Source organism: Anolis sagrei, chromosome 5 (genome assembly GCF_037176765.1).
Source record: "Anolis sagrei isolate rAnoSag1 chromosome 5, rAnoSag1.mat, whole genome shotgun sequence".
Lineage (NCBI taxonomy): Eukaryota > Metazoa > Chordata > Lepidosauria > Squamata > Dactyloidae > Anolis > Anolis sagrei.
In genome coordinates this window covers 162,608,643-162,628,990 of record NC_090025.1, presented here as the reverse complement: position 1 = coordinate 162,628,990, position 20,348 = coordinate 162,608,643, and the positions used below count along the sequence as shown (strand labels likewise).

Below are 20,348 nucleotides of genomic sequence, written 5' to 3'. Positions count from 1 at the left end.
AAATCAATGTGCTCTGATTTGTATATTAGTTTAGGAAATTAAATTGATTCATTTACCAATATGGACCAAACCAAATACTCATCCATCCATGTTTAAAAACATGACTTATTCTTATGCTGATAAAAGACAGTACCTAGTAGACATGATTCAATGGGCAAAGCACCAGGGAAGTTATCAGTATATAGCAGGCCTTCCACTTTCACAGAACCCCCCACAAAACTGGGGAAACAACAAATACAAAACCTGCTATGTTTTTAACTGAGAACATAACTCTAGCAGTGGTTCCCAAACTTATTTGGCCTACCCCCTAGAAATCAATTTTTCTAAATCTTCTCTTCTTTATTTTATACTTTCACCGCTCCTTACAGTTAGTAATCGCTGTGACCATTATCGTCCCCCCCCCCCCCCGATTGCTGCAGTGCCCACCAGGGGGCAGTAATGCCCACTTTGGGAATCACTGCTCTATAGGAATCTCTAGGCCCTCCAGGTTGACTCTATGGTCAACTTCTTCTGGAAACTGGCAATAGAATTGCCCTGGAGAATCTAGAAATTCCTTAAGATAATATATTAATTAAATTCATGGATAATCAAATCCACAAAAATTAAACCTGTTAATGTGGAGAATGGACTGTAATCTGTTTATTGGCCAAGCTGCACACAATTTAACACTGAAGGACTCAGGTCCTCGGGTTTGGAAATATATATTTTGCAGCTTGAAATGCAAGAGAATATGAAACAGATAAACAGAAACCAATAGGTTTTATAATTAAGAAGAAGGATTACTAACAATTTAAATTAAAGCAGCTTTACACCTTGTTTGTTAAGAGGAAAGAACATAATAAATCATTTATGACATGGAAAACAGACCACAGTCACATAAAATTATCCTAAAGAGCATCCAACAAACAGGGTTTTTAAAACAAAGGAAAACAAATGATGCTGATTTCAGTGGAGTGAACCATGAAGGATTTGATGCTCTAAGCAGGCCCAGTGTGGTTTGCAGCCTGAGCTGGAAGATCAAATGACACCACCTCCCTCCGCCATGTAAAGTATATTAAATGCTAGGATTTACAGTATTAATTCTATGAGAAGCTCCCTCTGCCACCATTCCTGGCAGTAAAAATCCAGTTTCAATGAAATAACTATTGATTTGGTAGCTTCAGGCTTTAGAAAAGTGACCTTTTTTGAACTATAAATACTCAAATTTTAGTTCTGGGGGCTATAATCCCAAAATAAATTATTTTTCCAGCCTTTCCCTATTTTAATATCAGCTGCCAGGGGAGCAGTATCTCCCTGCCTTATAGTGCAGTCAACCTAGAATGGAATCATAGAGTTGGAAGAGAGCTCGTGGGTCATCCAGTCCAACCCCATTCAACCTAGCAACAGGAAAATTGCATTCAAACCACCCCCAACAGATGGCCACCCAGCCTCTGTTTAAAAGCCTCCCAAAAAAGGAGCCTCCACCACACTCTGGGGCAGAGAGTTCCACTGCTGAACAGCTCTCACAGTTAGGAAGTTCTTCCTAATGTTCAGGTGGAATCTCCTTTCCTGTAGTTTGAAGCCATTGTTCTGTGTCCTAGTCTCCAGGGCAGCAGAAAACAAGCTTGCTCTCTCCTTTCTATGCTTTCCCTTACATATTTCTACATGGCCATCATGTCTCCTATCAGCCTTCTCTTCTGCAGACTGAACATGCCCAGCTCTTTAATCTGCTCCTCATAGGGCTTGTTCTCCAGACCCTTGATCATTTTAGTTGCCCTCCTCTGGACACATTCCAGCTTGTTAACATCTCCCTTCATTTGCGGTGCCCAGAATTGGACACAGCATTCCAGGTATGGTCTGACAAAGGCAGAATAGAGGGGTAGCATGACTTCCCTGGATATAGACACTATATTATGCCATATTGGGCCAAAATCCAATTGGCTTTTTTAGCTGCCTCATTGGCTCATGTTTAACTTGTTGGCCACGAGGACTCCAAGATCTTTTTCACACATACTGCTCTCGAGCCAAGTGTTCCCTATTCTGTATCTTTGCATTTCATTTTTTCTGCTTAAGTGGAGCATCTTGCAATGTTGCAATGCAGGTTATGCATTCAGAAGATCCTTAAGTTCCTGCACTTAGGTCCATTCATATCATCCAGTTGCAGCATTATGATTCCACTTTAACTGTGATTGAATCCTGGGGTTTGTAGTTTGATGAGGGACTGTGATACTCTGCCTGAGAATTCTAAATGTTTTATCCTAAACTGCAAATCCCAGGAATCCATAGGATGCTTCCATGACAATGGAAGTGAAATCGAGTACTATTACTGTGTCATGGGAATGGACCTAAGCCCTTGTTTGTCCATTGACTTGAACTTTTACAAAAGGCTTACAAGCCTAGGATGCTCTCTTTGCCAGTCTTGTAAGCCCTTATGCAGAGATGAAGATAGGATAAAATCAAGTCGTCTTCATAGGAGACTCAAGGCTGCAGGCGCACTGTATGCTTGTACATTCAGTTCTAGTACAAGAACAGTGACATTCAAGACTGGCTTTTAGTGCTTGACTTTCCATCACAATGAATTCAGCAAGGGCAGAGAGGGAGAACGAAGACAGAAAAAGAAATAGCCTTTTTTCACAGGCCTGCAATCTCAGCCTTTTTAATGATAACAGCATTTTTACCATCTGTAGGTGATGATTTCTTTCAGCATGACTAGCCTTCTTCTAATGCTCTGTCCTCATTCTAAAAGAAACTCACTTTCACTGTGATATGCTGGAATTAATTATGGTGCTGTGAGACGCATAAGGGAATGGCATCTAGATGACAGGCTCAATATTTTGTCTTCCTAAGGCTTTTATGAATTGAGTCCACATCCCATCAGAGTTTAGGCCTGGTTTATAATATATTCATTGTGCTACCATTCTCTCCTCTAAAGATGGAAACAATTTTGACAAGGTTTTTAAAGTGTTTAAAAAGTGTTTCTCAAGTATTGGAGAACTGTGATGGAAAGAATACCAAATTGACAAGAATCTTCAAAGTTTGAGATATATCTATATCTATCGATACACATAATAAAAGTGAAAAATGTGTATGTGTGCATGTGGCGGAGATGTCCACTTAGATGGCCTCCGACCTCCATGAACAGGCTATCTTTCCAAGTGCTGAGAAGCCTCCAAAGGCACTCCCTCAATTGACATTGCTGGTTATAGTGAGCACCATGAACATGTAGCCCAAATGCTGCCAATGTCCTCCCCAAACAACACAGACCACCGCCCAAAGAATTCTTTCATTCGGGGAGAATTTCATCCTAGATTTGATGTGTTACCTCCACCACAGACAGGCATCCCAGGGTTCCTTGTGTGGAATTTGCATGACCCCGCCCACTGCCTCTCCCTTAACTCTTTCCTACCCTTTCCTAAGGCACACAGCAAACAGAGAGGAATTGATCAGCAACTGAACAGGCTGGAGGGGTCTGGGGGACTGAGACCAACTGTAAATAATGGCAGGATTTGGGGGTGATTCCCCTTGGCATATGGGAGTTGTAGTTCACCCTTATCCAGAGAGCACTGAACTCAGCCGACGACAGATCTGGACCAAACTTGGCACACAGACCCAACATGGCCAACTGTGCATACAGGCCTGGTTTGGGGAGGACTGACCCACAATTCTGGAAATTGTACTTCACCCACATTATTATGACTTTTCTAATTGTAGCATTCATAAAAAGCAAAATCACATTCTGGCTTTTTCCTAATAAATAGTGTTACTAATTAATTAAATGATATGACCTAACCTCCCAAAATAAACAATGCCTTTTTCAAATAATCCAGACACTGCATGGTATCCAAGCTATTTTTACATAAAAGCTATACATGTGGGTTTGTACAGAAACTCTATTATGAGCTAGAAGCAATGTTTTTGAAAGACTTGTCTGTGGAAAAAAAATGCAGTTTTCTGATCAAAAAATTACAAATTTTGCTCAAATTAAATTCTCAACCACAGTATTTTTGTGCAAAAAAATTATTTTCTATGCAAAAGAAATACTATTTTCTGCACATAAAAGGCTATGCAAAAATACCATGTGTGAATTTTAATAGAATAAGTCCCCAAATTGTGACTAGCCTTTGAAAACTGTGTGCACTTTATCACAACAGGAAGAAAATAGTTGAAATTACTAATTGCTTCTTTAAAGAGTAAAATTAGTGACAACTTGCATCCCTGCCTTTCTCACAAACACTGCAGCTCCTTTGTCACCCAAAAGTAGATGGTACCAGCTGAATCCCCTCCTTGAGGTGTCTTCATCACAACTTCCATATAAGTCATGGCGACAGGGAAAGTCAATGAGAGCCATGTGGGCTTGCTCCTCGATGGCACAACATGTAGTGTGAAGAGGCGCAAACTTTGAAACATGCTGGATATAGAGAATGATTTTTCTGATTGGAGATGAATACCATTTATCCCAAAAAGATTTTAGCCTGCCACCAGATGGACAACAAGGAGGGGGTCATTCTAGCTTCACTGGACAGGGAGTTCCAGAGTCAAGAGGCAGTCTTTATTAGCATTGCAGAGCTAGCAGGAATGGCAGCTCTGTGTGCACATATTGAATACTATATAATCCATTTGTTGAAAAATACCAGATTAGCTCTGATGAATACAAGCAAGAATAGTGTCTGCATTATCCTTTCTACAGCCTTAAAAATATTTTGAACTTTATTTATGTCAGTCTTCCACAACCTGGAACTTTCCATATCCATGGATTCAGTCATCCGTGGCTTGAAATATATCTTTCCTCCACCTATTGCAAAAAACAAGCTTTAATTTTGTCATTGTTCCTTTGGTAGCAATACTGTTTTGCTGCATTATTACATATAATGGGATTTGAACATACACGAATTTTTGTATCCATGGGGAAAGCTGAAACTAAACCCAAACAATTACAAGGGCCCACTATACCAATTATCCTCAACCATCATATCCAATGTGAACTGTATTCTCATAGTTTTGGAGAGCATCAGGTTACAGAAATCTACTTTATGTGATCAGTAAGCTTTAATAAATTATAAAGACAGAAATGTTTTTCAAAAATATTCTCCCTTCACTCCTTCTCATCCTTTTGTTTGACCTCTGGGATAATACAAGCCATGGCCTCTTGTTTAATGATTCCTACAGCCTGGGGAATTATTCCATTCTTGCTAACTATCTGAACACAATCAAGTGAAATCTATTGTGGTGGAACTAGAGCGTGACTCTGAGATACAAGCAATCTTCATTTAAAGACACTGTAATGATGAACTTAACACTTCCCTTGGCAGACAGTCACAGTGCTTAATTTTCTTCACTGTTACAATAGCTAGCAACCTAGTTTAGGAGTTGCTTGCACTTAATTACATACTGAGAAGGAGTACTGTTACACTGTTCTGAGAAATGAACGATTAACCCTTGCATTTGATATCTTTATGTGTTTCTATCCAGGGCGTTGCCGAAAACATAACTCTGCTGATTACATGCCCTCACAAGGCCTTGGCCAGCCTATTGCTGTGACTTTGACTTCTGATCCCAGCAACTGTCCAAGATGTCATAAGGTCCAGCGGGAAGCAGCTCGGAGACTTTCCGTCCTTGAAAGTGCTGATTCAGAACAAGAAGATGGTGGAGGCCCTACAGAGGAGAAGGGAGATGGCAAGAAAGGAAGTGTGGAAGCTGCAGACTTAGAGAAAGAGGAGGAGGAGGGGGAAGAAGGTGGCCAGGTTACACTCTGCAGTGATGTGTGGCAAGAAGTGAGGGTCAAACTGAGAGGAATAGTCGAGAGCAAATACTTCAGCCGTGGTATCATGATTGCCATCCTCGTGAACACCATCAGCATGGGCATTGAACATCATGAGCAGGTAACTAGAGCGGTGAAGAACTGAAATCAGCCAATTAATTCAGCAGCCTAAGGGGACACTGTGCAATTCAGAATGGGTGGACATTCATCAGCATGTTGTGATGATTGGGATACCTCTGTGAATGTTAACCTTATAATATTCAGTCACTTTTGCCTTTCAATTTGACATTCCCTGGGGCTGGAACGTAATGAGCCCAAGGAAAATCAAGCAGCACATTCTGGGAAGCAGTCATATGTGTGCTGGAAGTCAAAGAACGTGAAAAGTAACTTGAAATCTTCTGCTTTTTCCCCAGAGCATAGGTGAACAGCTTCTGGTCATCCATATATGATGGGACTATAACTGATATTTCAGCCCTAACGTACACTTTCATTCTTCATGTTTGACTATGCCTTCTAGAACGGATTGGAATTGCATTTTAATGTCTCGAAGGTCAAGATCTTTCTCCTTGCCTTAAAAGTACAGGCAGGCCACCTGTTACAAACAAGATAGGTTCCATAGATTTCTTCTTAAGTTGAATTTGTATGTAAGTTGGAATAGGTACATTTTTAAGTTAACTCCAGCCAAAACAATTTTTTTTAGTTTATGGATAGCATAGGGAAGTGTTAACATCACTGTAATGTTTGTTTTCCTGTCTGTGTTCCTGTTCAAAAGATTTCACCTCACTTTCTGCCTCTGTGACACTTAGGTTTTAAAAATGTTGGGTTGTCATGGAAGTAAGGATTGGTGATAAATCTTCAGGAGACACCTTTTCCCCATGATAACTCTTTCAGGAGTGCATTTCCCTTCCTAGAGGTAGATTTCCTCTCACTTCCTGTTCTCTCCTCCCCATTTGTAACTAGGAGTCAGATGTAAGTCGGATATTTGTACCTCAGGGACTGCCTATATCATTGTTCTCCCCTTCTATACTTATTTCTTGTTCACAAAGTCTATACAAAGTTCCTCATGCTAGCCCAAATAATTATATTGGAAATAAATGTTGTTGGAGGCTTCAAGGTAACAATTGTGCCAGATAGACTTAACACCTAAATTTTGTCACCTATGAAAATAACATGGGGAGATCACTCCAAGAGGTTTGAGCTGGACATTGTCTGCTCATACCAGGCATAGACAAACTTTTTTGCTTTGAGGCCGAGCACACACTTGGCGTAGGGTAGGGTAGGGCCCAGAATAGGGTGGGGCCAGAAGGAGGCAGAGCAGGGCCCAGGTCCTGCCCAGGTTGTTCTCCTGGCATACAGACAGGACTGTTCACCCCATCCTTATGCCGGGAGGAAGGCAAGACATGCGGCGACTACTCCAATCCTCCTCCCCATCCTCCTCCCCTAATCCTCTTGCCATTATACTGGGAGGTATAAGACAGGCAGTAGCTGAGAATGCTCCAGAGGGTTCTCAGCCGCCTTGTGCCTTCCTCAAGCTATCCTTGAGCCATCCTTTGGCATAAGGATGGGACCGCTTGCACAGTCCTTATGCAGTGTCTGATCCAGAGGGTGGGTTGCCATGTCCTTTTGCCAAGAGGACAGGGAAAATTAGGAGGGCCTGGGGTAAGCACCCAGGGGGCTGCATCCAGCCCCCAGGCCTTAGTTTGTCCATGCCTGGTCTATACAGTATTAAGAAACACAATTCACAAGTAGTTGTGCTGGTGTGTTAGAAAATCTGAGAGCCAAGGGAAGACAATATTATTGTTATTAATGTTTTTTAAATCCATTGAACATATTGTTCTAAAAAACAACTCTAGGTGTCTTACAATATGACAATATATAAGTGTTAAGTAAAAGTAATGAACAACAAAAACAAGAAAAACAATACATGTATAGCAGTACTTGTTTTTTGTTTGTTTGTTTTTTTATTTTATCAAATAGTCATACCAAAATGTCACAATGCCAAAAGGTAAATTCTTGGATTTTCTTCTCTAGGCTTGATGTTAAACATGGAAGGTTTAATAGTTGAAGTAGGATATTGTATTATAGCCCCAAAGTCTGCAATTTATAATACAGGTTTAGATTAGTTACTGGTCGTATTACAGAGGTTTCAGGCTTTGCCAAAAGCTGCCGTGACAGGGAAGCAATAATAGCTATTGAATCAGTTTTTTTAAAAAAAAATGCAATCTAGCAAGTGCTTGGTTCTATATCCATTCTGGAAATGATTTTGTGGCTGATTGGTCCCAGTGAAAGTAACACTAAATTACTAATACCCTGTAGTGTTTTTTTGGATAGAAGTAGCTTGTAAGCCTACCACAGAAACAGGTGTCTTGTATTGACTAAACAAAGATCACCTAGCATATCATCAAGATTCAGATGAGTAAACATTTCTGCAGTATCTCTGTCTTCGTGACTCCACACACAGTAATTTTCATGCACTATATTTTCTCTTCTGTTTCTGCCCTACCTTTTCCTCCCTTCTATTTCTGTCCCTTTCTGCTGGTGTATTCACTTTCCACTGATGGCTCCCTGTCTCTTCTCATCTTCTCTACAACTCGCCATCTTCCCCTATTTCTGTCTCATTTCTCCCTTCATTAGCTAACAGAATTCTTGGTCTATTTGGCTTAGTTTAACACACCCTCTGGGGAGAGCACAGACATTTCACCAGCAGCTCACATCCAATCCATCAGCTTGCCAGTCTTCCCAAATTAATTAAGACACACACAGACATAGTCTGCCTTACGCAGAGGTAGGAAAGAATCAAATGAGTCCTGTATGAGTGCAACTACAGAAAACCTTTCATCCTCTCAAGGGGCAGGAATGTGCCTTCTAATTGGTAACTATCGGCTAAAGACCAGTTTCAGAGTGCATCTACTCAACACAATTATTGCAGGTGTATTCCAGTTTGATTGATATTGCTCCATCCTGTGGAATTCTGGGGATTCTGGTTTGGTGACGTGCTTAGGCTTCTCTTCTGAGCTCTGGAGCTACAATCCAGAGTTGTGGGCTAGAACTCTATAGCACAGAATTGTAGTAACTGTACCTCAAAAATACTGAATCCCAGGATAATCTTCCATTGTAGGCTAAACCGCTTTCACAATGAATTATAGATATGCCCCAAAGTTTTCAAGAAGACGGTATGCAAATGTGATATCACTGAGACCTTAACCTGCAAATCACATGTATGCTATGATTTTGAAGTGAAAGCGAAATCATAGCATTACAGGCAGTTCTCAAGTTACAAACAAGGAAAGTTCTGTAGGTGTGTTCTTAAGTTGAATTTGTAAGTAAGTCAGAACAGGTACATATTTAAAGTGTAACTCCAGCCAAAAATGGATATTTTAAAGCTTCGGATAGCACAGGGAAGGGTTAACAACACCCCTGTGGAGTTTGTTTTGCTGTCTGTGTCCCTGTTCAAAAGATTTCACCCCACTTTCTGTCCCATGATAAATAGATTTTTTAAAAAAAAATATGGCTTGTTGTGTAAACAAGGATTGATGATACAGGTTCAGTGGAGTCACCTTTTCCCCATGAAAACTCTTTCAGGAGTGAATTTCCCTTCCTAGGGGCCGATTTCTCTCACTTCCTGTTATCTCACCCCCATTCTTAAGAGTTGTATGTAAGCTGGATGTTTGGAACTCGGGAACTACCTGTATACTGATATAACTGAGTTAAGAAATTATATTTATTTTCCAGATCAGGTACATGTTGCAGAAGTAACTTGGGAATAATAGGGTAGATTCCAAAAAAGTAGAACTCAAATTGTTTCAGTAAGCCTTTTACTCAAAACTGACAATATGCACATGTGAAATGAAGTAACCAGGCCAGATGAGCCTTCCATAAGTAAATAAAAACATTTTTGAACTTTCTAGGGATGACATAAGTGCTCTTCCGAGACATCCGGGGATGACCTTTTCTTTCATGGTATCCTCTTTTCTTTTGATTTTAATCTTGTTGACCAAACCTATAGATCTTTTTAACATGTTCAGAGATAGCTGGTAAGTCAGGCATATCTCCTCCCCACCTTTTTTCTCTGCTTGACTGCTCACACGTGGTCAGCAAAGGATTCTGGAAGCAGAAGCTGCTTACCTCACCTGTTGTAGTAAGCCATATACAGCTTCTCCAGTTCAAGATTGATTTTTTGTTTTGTCTTCTGCAGTTTTGCTGCTGCAACCTGCCACCAAAAATATGTGTTTCTCTCACTCTTCGCCACCGTTCTCCTAATGTCAAATGTTGCTAAAAACAACAACAAACTTTGTTTTTGATAGACAGATAATGGGAAGGAAAGGGGGAACTGGGCAGGCTTCAAAAATGTTTAAAAGGAACTTTCTTGTCAGAAGTAAACTATCTGCTATGAAAGAGCCACTGGTGGACATAGTAGAAGCTGAACAGGCAAAGAAAGAGTTCTGGAATGGAGTAAGGCAACATATTTCAGCTGCAGTTGGTACTTCTGATAGATTTGAGATAAAACAAATGCAGTTTCCCAGCAACTTGAGGGGAATTGTTTATTATATTGTTCTATATAGGACAGGAAAAAGTGTGTTTGCAGTTTTCAAGGCACATACATAAAGTGGCCTGACAAAGGTTGTTGTCACTCCAGTTCCTGATGAGTAGGCAGCCACCCAGCAGCTGCAGTGAGCGGTGCTTCATCAAACGACAACTCATAGAATCATAGAATCATAGAGTTGGAAGAGACCTTGTGGGCCATCCAGTCCAACCCCCTGCCAAGAAGCAGGAAAATCACATTCAAAGCACTCCTGACAGATGGCCATCCAGCCTCTGTTTAAAAACCTCCAAAGAAGGAGCCTCCACCACACTCCGGGGCAGAGAGTTCCACTGCTGAACAGCTCTCACAGGAAGTTCTTCCTAATGTTCAGATGGAATCTCCTTTCTTGTAGTTTGAAGCCATTGTTCCACGTCCTAGTCTCCAGGGCAGCAGAAAACAAGCTTGCTCCCTCCTCCCTATGACTTCCTCTCACATACTTATCCATGGCCATTGTGTCTCTCCTCAGCCTTCCATAAGTAAATTCCATCGTATTGAGCCATGACAGTTAAAGTCAATCAATCAAATAAACTTTATTTATGTTCCTCCCCATCTCCCCAAGGGGATTCAGGGCGGTGTAGAACATAAAAGGCAATCATTCAATGCCACAGAAATAAACAATAAATTAAACAATATGGGTAAATAATATGTCAAAGTGATGTCAAACTGCATTAATTCCATTGTGTAGATCAGTGCTTCCCAACCTGTGGCCCTAAAATAAGGTCAGCGGCTCTAGATTATTAAATATGGTTTTCTGTGGGCAAGCAAATTGTGACTACTGGATGGCATATGTTCTGTATCAGAAACTAGAGCTGATGTGGTTTATCCAATGCAGTTTTCTGAATCAGTACCCCAAATAACCAAACCAAATCTGAAGTTGACCAAAAACTGATTCGTAACCCTTTTGGTAGTAATATTGGAGAGTGGCCCCTGGTCAAAGTGGTCCCTGGTCAAGTGGTCCCTGGCCAAAGTGGTCTCTGATAGAAAACAGGTTGGGAACCACTGGTGTAGATGCACCCTGGTTGTCACCCAACTATCACGGTGTCACCCAGTTCGATCCACACCCACAACACCCATTTCATATATATAAGGCTCAGAAAATTGTGTAGAATTCTTATTTTTCAAATGATCATTTTGTTTTTAAGAGAATATTTCCAGGCTTTGTTACTGCCATTCCTTTGAAAATTGAAAATGTACTAAGGGATTGTAAGGATAGGGAGTACTATGGTATTTGTTTTTATTGTACTTGTTTTATTTATGAAGTCCCCCAGTGTTAGGTGCAGTAAAATAATTGAAGTAAAAAAACAGAAACACTGCCCACAGGCTTACAATCTAAACTGTGAAGCCAGTGAAAAGATTTCCTAATCCGCTGCTTTTGATCTCTCAGAATTTCTAGCCCAAGCCTTTCAAGGACTGATTCAGCATGTTCATAGCGAATATCCATAATTCGGCCTCAAATAAGTTCATGAAAACAATTTGCAACTTATGTTAATCATAGGCAATTAATTCATGCAAATTAGCTGTATTCCTCTGCATGATATATTCCCAGAGTAGCTGGGTCCTGATATAGAGTCTCTGCAGAAAGTTAATAATTTGGCTGTTTTAATGAACGTTATGCATTATCACTGTGCAAAATAGTTATACTTCAATGCTTGCAGTTTCAGTTCATGAAGCAAGGAATCTGTAATAAGAGTGTGAACTTGCTTGTGGAAACTTATATCTTATTTCACATAAAGCAGTCAATAGTGCATAGAAATTCACTAGACTTAAGTGAACCGTATCTCATAGTACAGCTTCCTATTTTGATCAGTACATGGTCATATGCTGATCAAAAGAAATAAACAGAGCATATCCAGAATAACACTCTATCTATAATATTTGATTTTAAATGTTTTTCTAAATTGTGTTTCAAGGAAGCATGAATTCCCCTTCCCTTTATTATTATTTTTATTTATTTTTCGCCTTAGTGATATCCCACTTGAATGAAATGTAATAAAACCGAGCTTAGAAACATTTTTTTTTTTGGGGGGGGGGGGAGTACAGCTCTCAGCAACCTCCCACATGGACATGCTGGCTGGGAGATTCTGGAAGTTGGAGTCCAAAAGTTCTGATCAAATAACAAACGTATTTGTCTTGAGATCCAGTGGCTGGTCTCCTTTTTGTTCTTACTCTATGTTCTAAGTCAGAGCTTTCTAAATATTTCACATTTGTGGCACACTTTTTACTCATGCATCATCTCACAACACAGTAATTTAGTTTTACTAAGAAATCAAAGGTTAAACCAACCACTCATAAGAGATGCAGACACACATATATGAATTGTTATAACCTATGGAAACACAATGTACCTCATGAAAATCTTTCATTTATGTTTTTTAACTATATGATTTATAGCTTATTTCACATAGACTCAGAGTTTGCTTGTTACATTTGTGTGACACACCTACACGCTGCAGCCAACACACTAATGTGTCATGACACACCGTTTGGAAAACTCTGTTCTCGATTAACTGTCCACTTGGCACATTTATCTGAGTAAATGTTTGGTGCTTTATATTTATTTTACATCAGAAAAGTGCTTGAAACTGGAAAAAAAAAACAATTTGGAAAAGTGCTCCTGTAGGATAGAAATTGGTTCTGTGATTGCCACATGGGTTAATACCAAGATGGAACTCAATATCAGGAAGAATGGAGTTTCTGTTCTCTTATTTTTGAAGCCTGTGCATATTTTTCTTAATGTACCAGGGAGAGGGTATTATATTCTGCCCATAGGTTATAAGTAGTTCTTTCTTTTCTGGAAACTTGTCACAGACTGGCAGCTGGTGGCTTGCACTTTGGGACTAGTCTGGGAACCACCAGTTTGAAAAACAATAATGTAGAACATGAAGACATTAAACAGCGCAGGGAATAATCTTCATGGGCCAGGAAGGCTGGACTGCATCTCTTCCTTTGCAAGTGAAGCGGGCCATGCACCTAATAAACTCAAGGCATTCCCACCAAGCCAGACTTCTTCTTGGAGAAACAGAGCAGTTTATCGCCATGGGTTCAAAGAGTGACATTGCTGTGGCTGTGACAAGTGTGAGAGGGCCAATGGGTCCTCTGCTTAGCCAAGCATTTCATCTACCAAAGCCCATAATAGGGCATCTTCCAAAAGCTTGAACCGAGCTTAGGACACATTATAATGCTCCTCTGTACCTCTTAGGGCATCGTAATCTCCCTGATCTTTTTTTGCGAAACATTAAGCTATGCACTTGGTTATCCGAGGACAACAAGACAGTGTTCTCCTTGTTGTTCTTGTTCGAACTCTTTCCTTAATGACAACTACACAGTATTATCCTGCTCCTGTTTATTCATTTGCTAATATGAGTAAGTAATGTCATTGATAAATGTCTGGACTGTATTTGGCAAGTCCTGGTCCTTACCTCTCAGTTTCAAAATCCAAAAAAAGCAATATCTTTCTTGATCAAACAAAATGCACAAGATGTATTTTGCAAATATTCAAAGATTTACTTACTTTTTCATAGAATTGTAGAATGTTAAATTACAGCTCCTATAATCTGCCACCCATCATGACCACTGAGGATTCTAGAATGTATTAATCAAAATGTCCCAAATGTCAAGCTCTGATTTCCAACTTATATTTTAAAAAATCAATCAAACTAAGACATCTGTCAACAGTAATACTTCAATTAAGCTTGGACTGATGTTTTGGATGTTCCAATCATAAGAGGTAGAGATTGGCAGTATTATTGGTGGGTGTATGGGAATCTTGCCTTTAGACCCAATCAGGTGGGTTGAGTGAGTCGGAAAAGTCTGTTCTATGAACTGTAAAAAACAGAAGTGCTACCAACCCTATGACAGAAGTGGTCAACAGTACACAGGTTAAAAGGGCTGAAAGTAAGTGGCATATAGAATAGAACTGGAGGCAAAGGTAAGGAGAAAACCTCCACCCATTACATTTAATAAAGGAGAGTCTGATATGAACTGCTGGCAACAACGCTAAGGGGATCAGTTGCCTTTTCCTAAGACCTGCTGGGAATTTGTGACTGATCCCACTATTAGTGAGCCCCCAGTAGCACAGTAGGTTAAACCGCTGAGCTGCTGAACTTGCTGACCAAAAGGTTGGCGGTTCAAATCTGGGAAGTGGAGTGAGATCCTGCTGTTAGCCCCAGCTTCTGCCAACCTAGCAGTTCAGAAACATGCAGATGGAGTAGATCAATAAGTACTGCTCCAGTGGGAAGGTAATGGCGCTCCATGCAGTCATTACAGCCGCATGACCTTGGAGGTGTCTACAGACAATGCCAGCTCTTCAGCTTAGAAATGGAGATGAGCACCACCCCCCAAAGTCGGACACAACTAGACTTAATGTCAAGGGGAAGCCTTTACCTTTACATTTTACCCACTATTAGACAGTGGCAGGTAGATTTTCTTTTGTTTTCCAAACACAGGGCATAATGCTGTTAGTTAAGATTAAATAATATTTAATGTTAGTAAAGATTATTGCATATTTACAGCCAAGGACAAGATCTGGTGAGATTCACTACCTCAATTTTCCAAATAAGTCAGCTGTCTGTGGATCCTATGTACCTTGACAAATGTGCAACGTTTGCTCTTCTGTCGCAGACAACATAACATCTAGGGCTATCCCATGTTCATTTTAAACCCCCTCTAGCCACACCGCCAAAAATTGACTTTTATTCTTTGCTTTCTGTAAATGGTAAAATAGCACTCAAGGATGAAAAATGCCACCCCCTTTTTTCTTTTTCTTTTTCTTTTTCCTTTTTTTTCCTTTTTTTTTTTTTTTTTTTTTTTTTTTTTTTTTGCAGTATGTGTGACGATAACCTGCATTTGCTGACTAACCTGCCCACAGTCTTGTTGAATGTTTATGGAATATTCATAGCAGACAATCCGCTGTGAATCAGACAGTGTGGGCATAGCCTTTAAAAAGGGCCTGGGATTATTAGAACCTCTGCCTAATATAATAAGCGCTGTTGTATCCACCTCCGTTTTTTTTAAAAAATGAAATGAAATTAAACCTAACTACAATGAGAGCAATAAAAAAAGAAATTAATCATTTTTTAAAAAAGGGGAGATCTGACACAAAGGAAAGATGAAAGGAGCTGAATAGATTTCCCTTTGATTGGTGATGACTAAGGGCAGAGGACAATCAGGATAATCAACTAGAAGTCTTCAAAAGTGATAAACACAAGCTCTCCGGAAGGCAAGGGAAGATTTGAGGAAAGAAAAAATAATTGTTTATCTCATGTGCACCTAAAATGGGAATAATGTCATATTCAGGACTATTTATAGGGTAACTAGCACAACAGAGTAACTGTGCAGGATAGCACCTCTGTGTGCTTTAAGGTGGCTGCTGACTTATGGTAATCCCATGAATTTCATAGGGTTTTCTTAGGCATGGAATATTCAGAGGTGGTTTTGCCAGGCCCTTCCTCTGAAATAGTGTGTATAGTACCTGATATTCACTGGTGGTCTCCCATCTAAGTACTAGCAGGGCAGACCCTGCCTAGCTTCCAAGATCTAACAGGATCTGGTGCCTTTAGGATTTTTAGGACTCTTGGAAGAGTTTAACTAGAACCAGGGTTGGTGCAGCTTGGTCCCAGAATGTTATTTTAAATTAATGCAATGCCTTACAGTGGTTCTCAGCCTGTGAGTCCCCAGGTGTTTTGGCCTACAACTCCCAGAAATACTAGCCATTTTACCAGCTGTTAGGATTTCTGGGTGTTGAAGGCCAAAACATCTGGGGACCCACAGGTTGAGAACTACTGCTTGAGAATATATATAGAGTTAGTTGTTAAGACATTGAAAATGACTCTGAACTAGTGCAGTATGGCTTTCCTTCATGCCTAAGGATCGGAAGGCAGGGAAAGTCACACACATGGAGGGCAAGAGGTTTTTGTGGTCCAACCAAGGTATGGCCATATGAAAAATGAATGCAGATAGAGCTATTAGGTATAACTGAGCAAGGTTTTTTTCATACATTTTTATCCTTTTCCATGAAGGAGGCCAGGACAGCATGGTTCTCCTGCTGCTCATGTTATTCCCACAGTAGCCTTGTAAAACAGGTTGTTGTTTATTCGTGCAGTCACTTCTGACTCTTTGTGACCTCATGGACCAGCCCACGCCAGAGCTCCCTGTCAGCAGTTGCCACCCCCAGCTCCTCCAAGGTCAAGCCAGTCACTTCAAGGATACTATCCATCCAACTTGCCCTTGGTTGGGTAAAATAGGTTAGGTTGAGAAATAGTGACTGGCCTAAGAGCTCAATTTTCAAAGGAATTTTGAAAATGGGTTTTCCCAATCCTACTCCAATTTCTTCTACCCACTACAAATGGGTATTTGGTATCCTCTAACTTTTGGTTCCATAGCTCCCTGTGGATACCAAAACCTGTGCATGCTAAAGCCCCGTTTTGTAAAAAAAATATAGTTTAAAGCTATGGATGATTGAATCCATGAATGGATGGAGAAGCCATGGTTATGGAGGATCAGCTGTACTCTAGGGGCCAGGCAGATTACTTTATGGCCCATGTGTGGACTTTGTGAAGCCCCTAACTGTTCACTATAGGAAAAAGTGTTGGACTGGCAAGCAAATGTTTCTTGAACATTAAGAACTGACTCCTTTAAGTGGAGGACAGCATGGCATATAAACCCAGTCCTTATATCAATGGGTTCTCAACCTGTGGGTCCCCAGGTGTTTTGGCCTACAACTCCCAAATATCCCAGACAGTCTACCAGCTGTTAGAATTTCTGGGAATTGAAGGCCAAAACATTTGGGGACTCACAGGTTGAAAACACTGCCTTATATGAAAGTTGACTCTTACTTCAACATTAGCAATAAGATGATATCCTCCTCCACCCACATCAAATGCAGCAACTTAATTTAGGGGCCAAAGAAACCTGTATGATATACACAATTCAGTTTCCAGCTGAGAGAACAGCTGTAGAGTTCATTAGGAATATTTGGGATGCTGCTTGCACAAATCCTCAACATATGCAGCTTAAGATTGTTGCCCATTCTGCGTAAAGGTAGGAACAGCCCTGTAAACACCAACACATCTTCCTCCTCTGTTCCCAAAGGCATCAATGTAACTGAGGGCTAATGGCAATGCTGCATGGAACACAGTTCTCTCCTGAAACTCCTTGCTGCTACCTTGAAACATCAGTTGTGCCAGGTTACAACCCCTGTCTAATGGTAGAGTCAGCCCTGAGCATTATAGTAAATACCACTACTTCTCTTGCAGATATATAAATGTATTTTAAATCATAATGTAGCAAAATTAATAACATAGACCGAGATCATTTCAATAGAACTAACATTATAATGACAATTTAAATTAGTGGCATGATAGATTTTCATTTTAACCAGTGTCTGGCGTCTGCTTTTAATTATGTTGCATGTTCAATTCTTAAAACTATCTGTCTTTTTATCTGATTTCTATTTGCTTCATGGAACTGCCAAAGGTTTTCTCCTCCGTCGCCTCTCCTTAACTCACTGCCTGCTCCTACGTCTTGTCTCCCATTCTGATGTTTTTCACTTCTTACCCAACTCACTTACTAAAACATTCCTTGGGGTGATTGATGGCCCATTAGAAAAAGATTAACAGGTGTGCATTTGACTAGAGAAACAGATGTCAGGCTAGAAAGGAGAATGAGTGAAAACAGGCGACCTCTTCCAAAAGAGAGAAAGGCAAGCATGGCTTTAAAAATACCCATTCCTCCCTAAGGCAGAGCGAGCGAGCAAGAGACCAGATGCAAGAGCAGGAGGACTTTCCAGCATTGTATCTTGATTTTACCCAACATTTCTCATTATTGTTGCTATAATCTGAAAGATTTGGCCCAGAACTGGAATCTTCACCTTTTCTCATTTCCGTCAATATTTTCTAAGGGCACATTTGCACAAGCACTTCTAAACTTATTTTAATCTCTGTAGTATTCACCACTGCACTATCACATACTCTCCCAAAGCAGTCAAGTGTGCTATTAGGAGAAGTGATACCATTTGAATATGTGCCTGTATGGTGGAGAGGTTCATGGAGGTGAAAAGGAGCACTAAAGTAAAGAAAATGTCCACTTTAAAAGTCCTTTTACACAATCAATTTTAAGGAAAGTGAATATACAACCCAGATATATTGTATAAACATCTCTTCTGCTGTAGATATTAATCCTTGGACCCTTTCACACTGCAAAATCATTATACTATATTCTGGAGCCCCCAGTGGCACAATGGGTTAAACCCTTGTGCCGGCAGGACTGAAGACTAACAGGTCGGAGGTTCAAACCTGAGGAGAGCGCGGATGAGCTCCCTCTGTCAGCTCCAGCTCCCCATGTCGGGACATGAGAAAAGCCTCCCACAAGGATGGTAAAACCTCAAAACATCTGGGCATCCCCTAGGCAACATCCTTGCAGACAGCCAATTCTCTCACACCAGAAGCAACTTGCAGTTTCTCCAGTCGCTCTTGACACACAAAAAAATACTATATTCCACTTGTAATACATCAACAATATTAGTGATGCACTAGAGCTCTCTGGCTGAAAATTCCCAATATCCCCTTCTAAACTGTAGATTCCAGAATTCCCATGGTTGGAACTATGGGAACTTAAAATTGATATATTCTATAATTGTGTAATGTGTACGTGTTTCTGCTATATTTTGACATACCGTCTAATTTTTTACAGTTAGAAATTGAGACACAAGCAAAAACATAGTGTGATAAAGAAGGCAAAATATATTAAACATTTTCTTATTAATAATAATAACTTATTAACAGAGAAGGAAGAACACACAAGCTAGGAGAGGCTGCAGCAGTTTGTTTTCGCCCAAACGTGTTGGAAATGGCAAGACTTTCCCCCTTCCTCTCTCCCCACTGCTGAATTGAATACAAACTACTTTTGCTCTTTTAATTCAGTTTGCAGCAACAGATGTATGCTCGACAAATAAGGGAAGGGAAGGATGAGAAAGAAACTGTTGACATTTTCAGAAGCAGCTGAAAAAAGTGGAATGACAGAGGATTAATTGTGACTCTCCCTGCCAAATTGAGATAGTTGGAATGAATGTTTTGAGCTTGCAATGATTTCTTCGCACATGCATTGTGATTGCAGTTGCTACATGGAATATAGTTCCATTAATATTTGTACATCTCTGGCTTCAGCAGTAAATTTGGATTTTTTTTTAATTTGGTGAGTAACTCTGCACAGAAGTCCCATAATCTATCATTCCTGCATTAATCACCCAGACCATTTTTTACTGTAGTTATTAATTTATGCCATGCTTTTCCTCACAGAAGCCCTGGGCAGCTTACTACATCCACCAAAAATATCCCAAATTGCAAATTTCAGCTATTTAAACTCCCAGATCACAAATGTAACAACCCAAACCTATGCATATTTACTCAAAAGGGGTATAGCAAGGGTTACTTCAGGATGCTGTTGTAGCATATATTTCTGTGAACATGAATGAAGAATCAAGGTTCAGCTAGCCCCACTGAATCCTAAAAGATTTACTCAGGGTAAGAACTCATAGAGTTACACTATTTGTTTTCCTGTATCATCTTGTTTTCCTGTATCACCTTGTCTATTGGGTTAATTATAATTACAGGTGAAAACTAAGAGGCCTTCTAGATTGGACTAAACTAGAATTCTATTGGTTTTGTTGATGGTTATTGTGGCAAAAGTATGATAGCTGGGACCCTATGCATAACTGGAACCCATACTCTGGTTGTACAACACGCGTCAGAATTAATGAAGGGGAGTCCGCTTGGACTGCTTTCTTTGAAGGGCAGAAAGTGTGCTGGCAGCCAGGGAAGGTTTTTACAAGGTCCTAGTACAGAACAGAGCAGCAGGAACTAGATTCCCCCACTCCTTCCCCTCTGCTTGTGATATCCCCCACCTGATTTCTGACAGTGGAGGAGCCGGGGCTCCGGGAGGGCAGGACGTGCGAGCCATAGACACCCCCCCCCCTTCCTCGCAGTTGTATCTCTCACTCACTGCACTGTCTCGCACACGTGTTCCCTTCATGAA

At 40.4% G+C, this 20,348-nt stretch overlaps 1 protein-coding gene across 3 annotated transcripts in view; it reads left to right on the top strand.

The window, feature by feature from the left end:
* The window catches only part of CACNA1I (calcium voltage-gated channel subunit alpha1 I), a 411,460-nt gene that overhangs the window by 310,036 nt on the left and 81,076 nt on the right, over positions 1-20,348 (top strand). For all 3 annotated transcript variants that reach the window (XM_060777091.2, XM_060777092.2, XM_060777090.2), the window contains exon 10: positions 5,449-5,858. In XM_060777091.2, the coding sequence (XP_060633074.2) occupies positions 5,449-5,858 (410 nt within the window). The remainder of the gene's footprint in view (positions 1-5,448; positions 5,859-20,348) is intronic.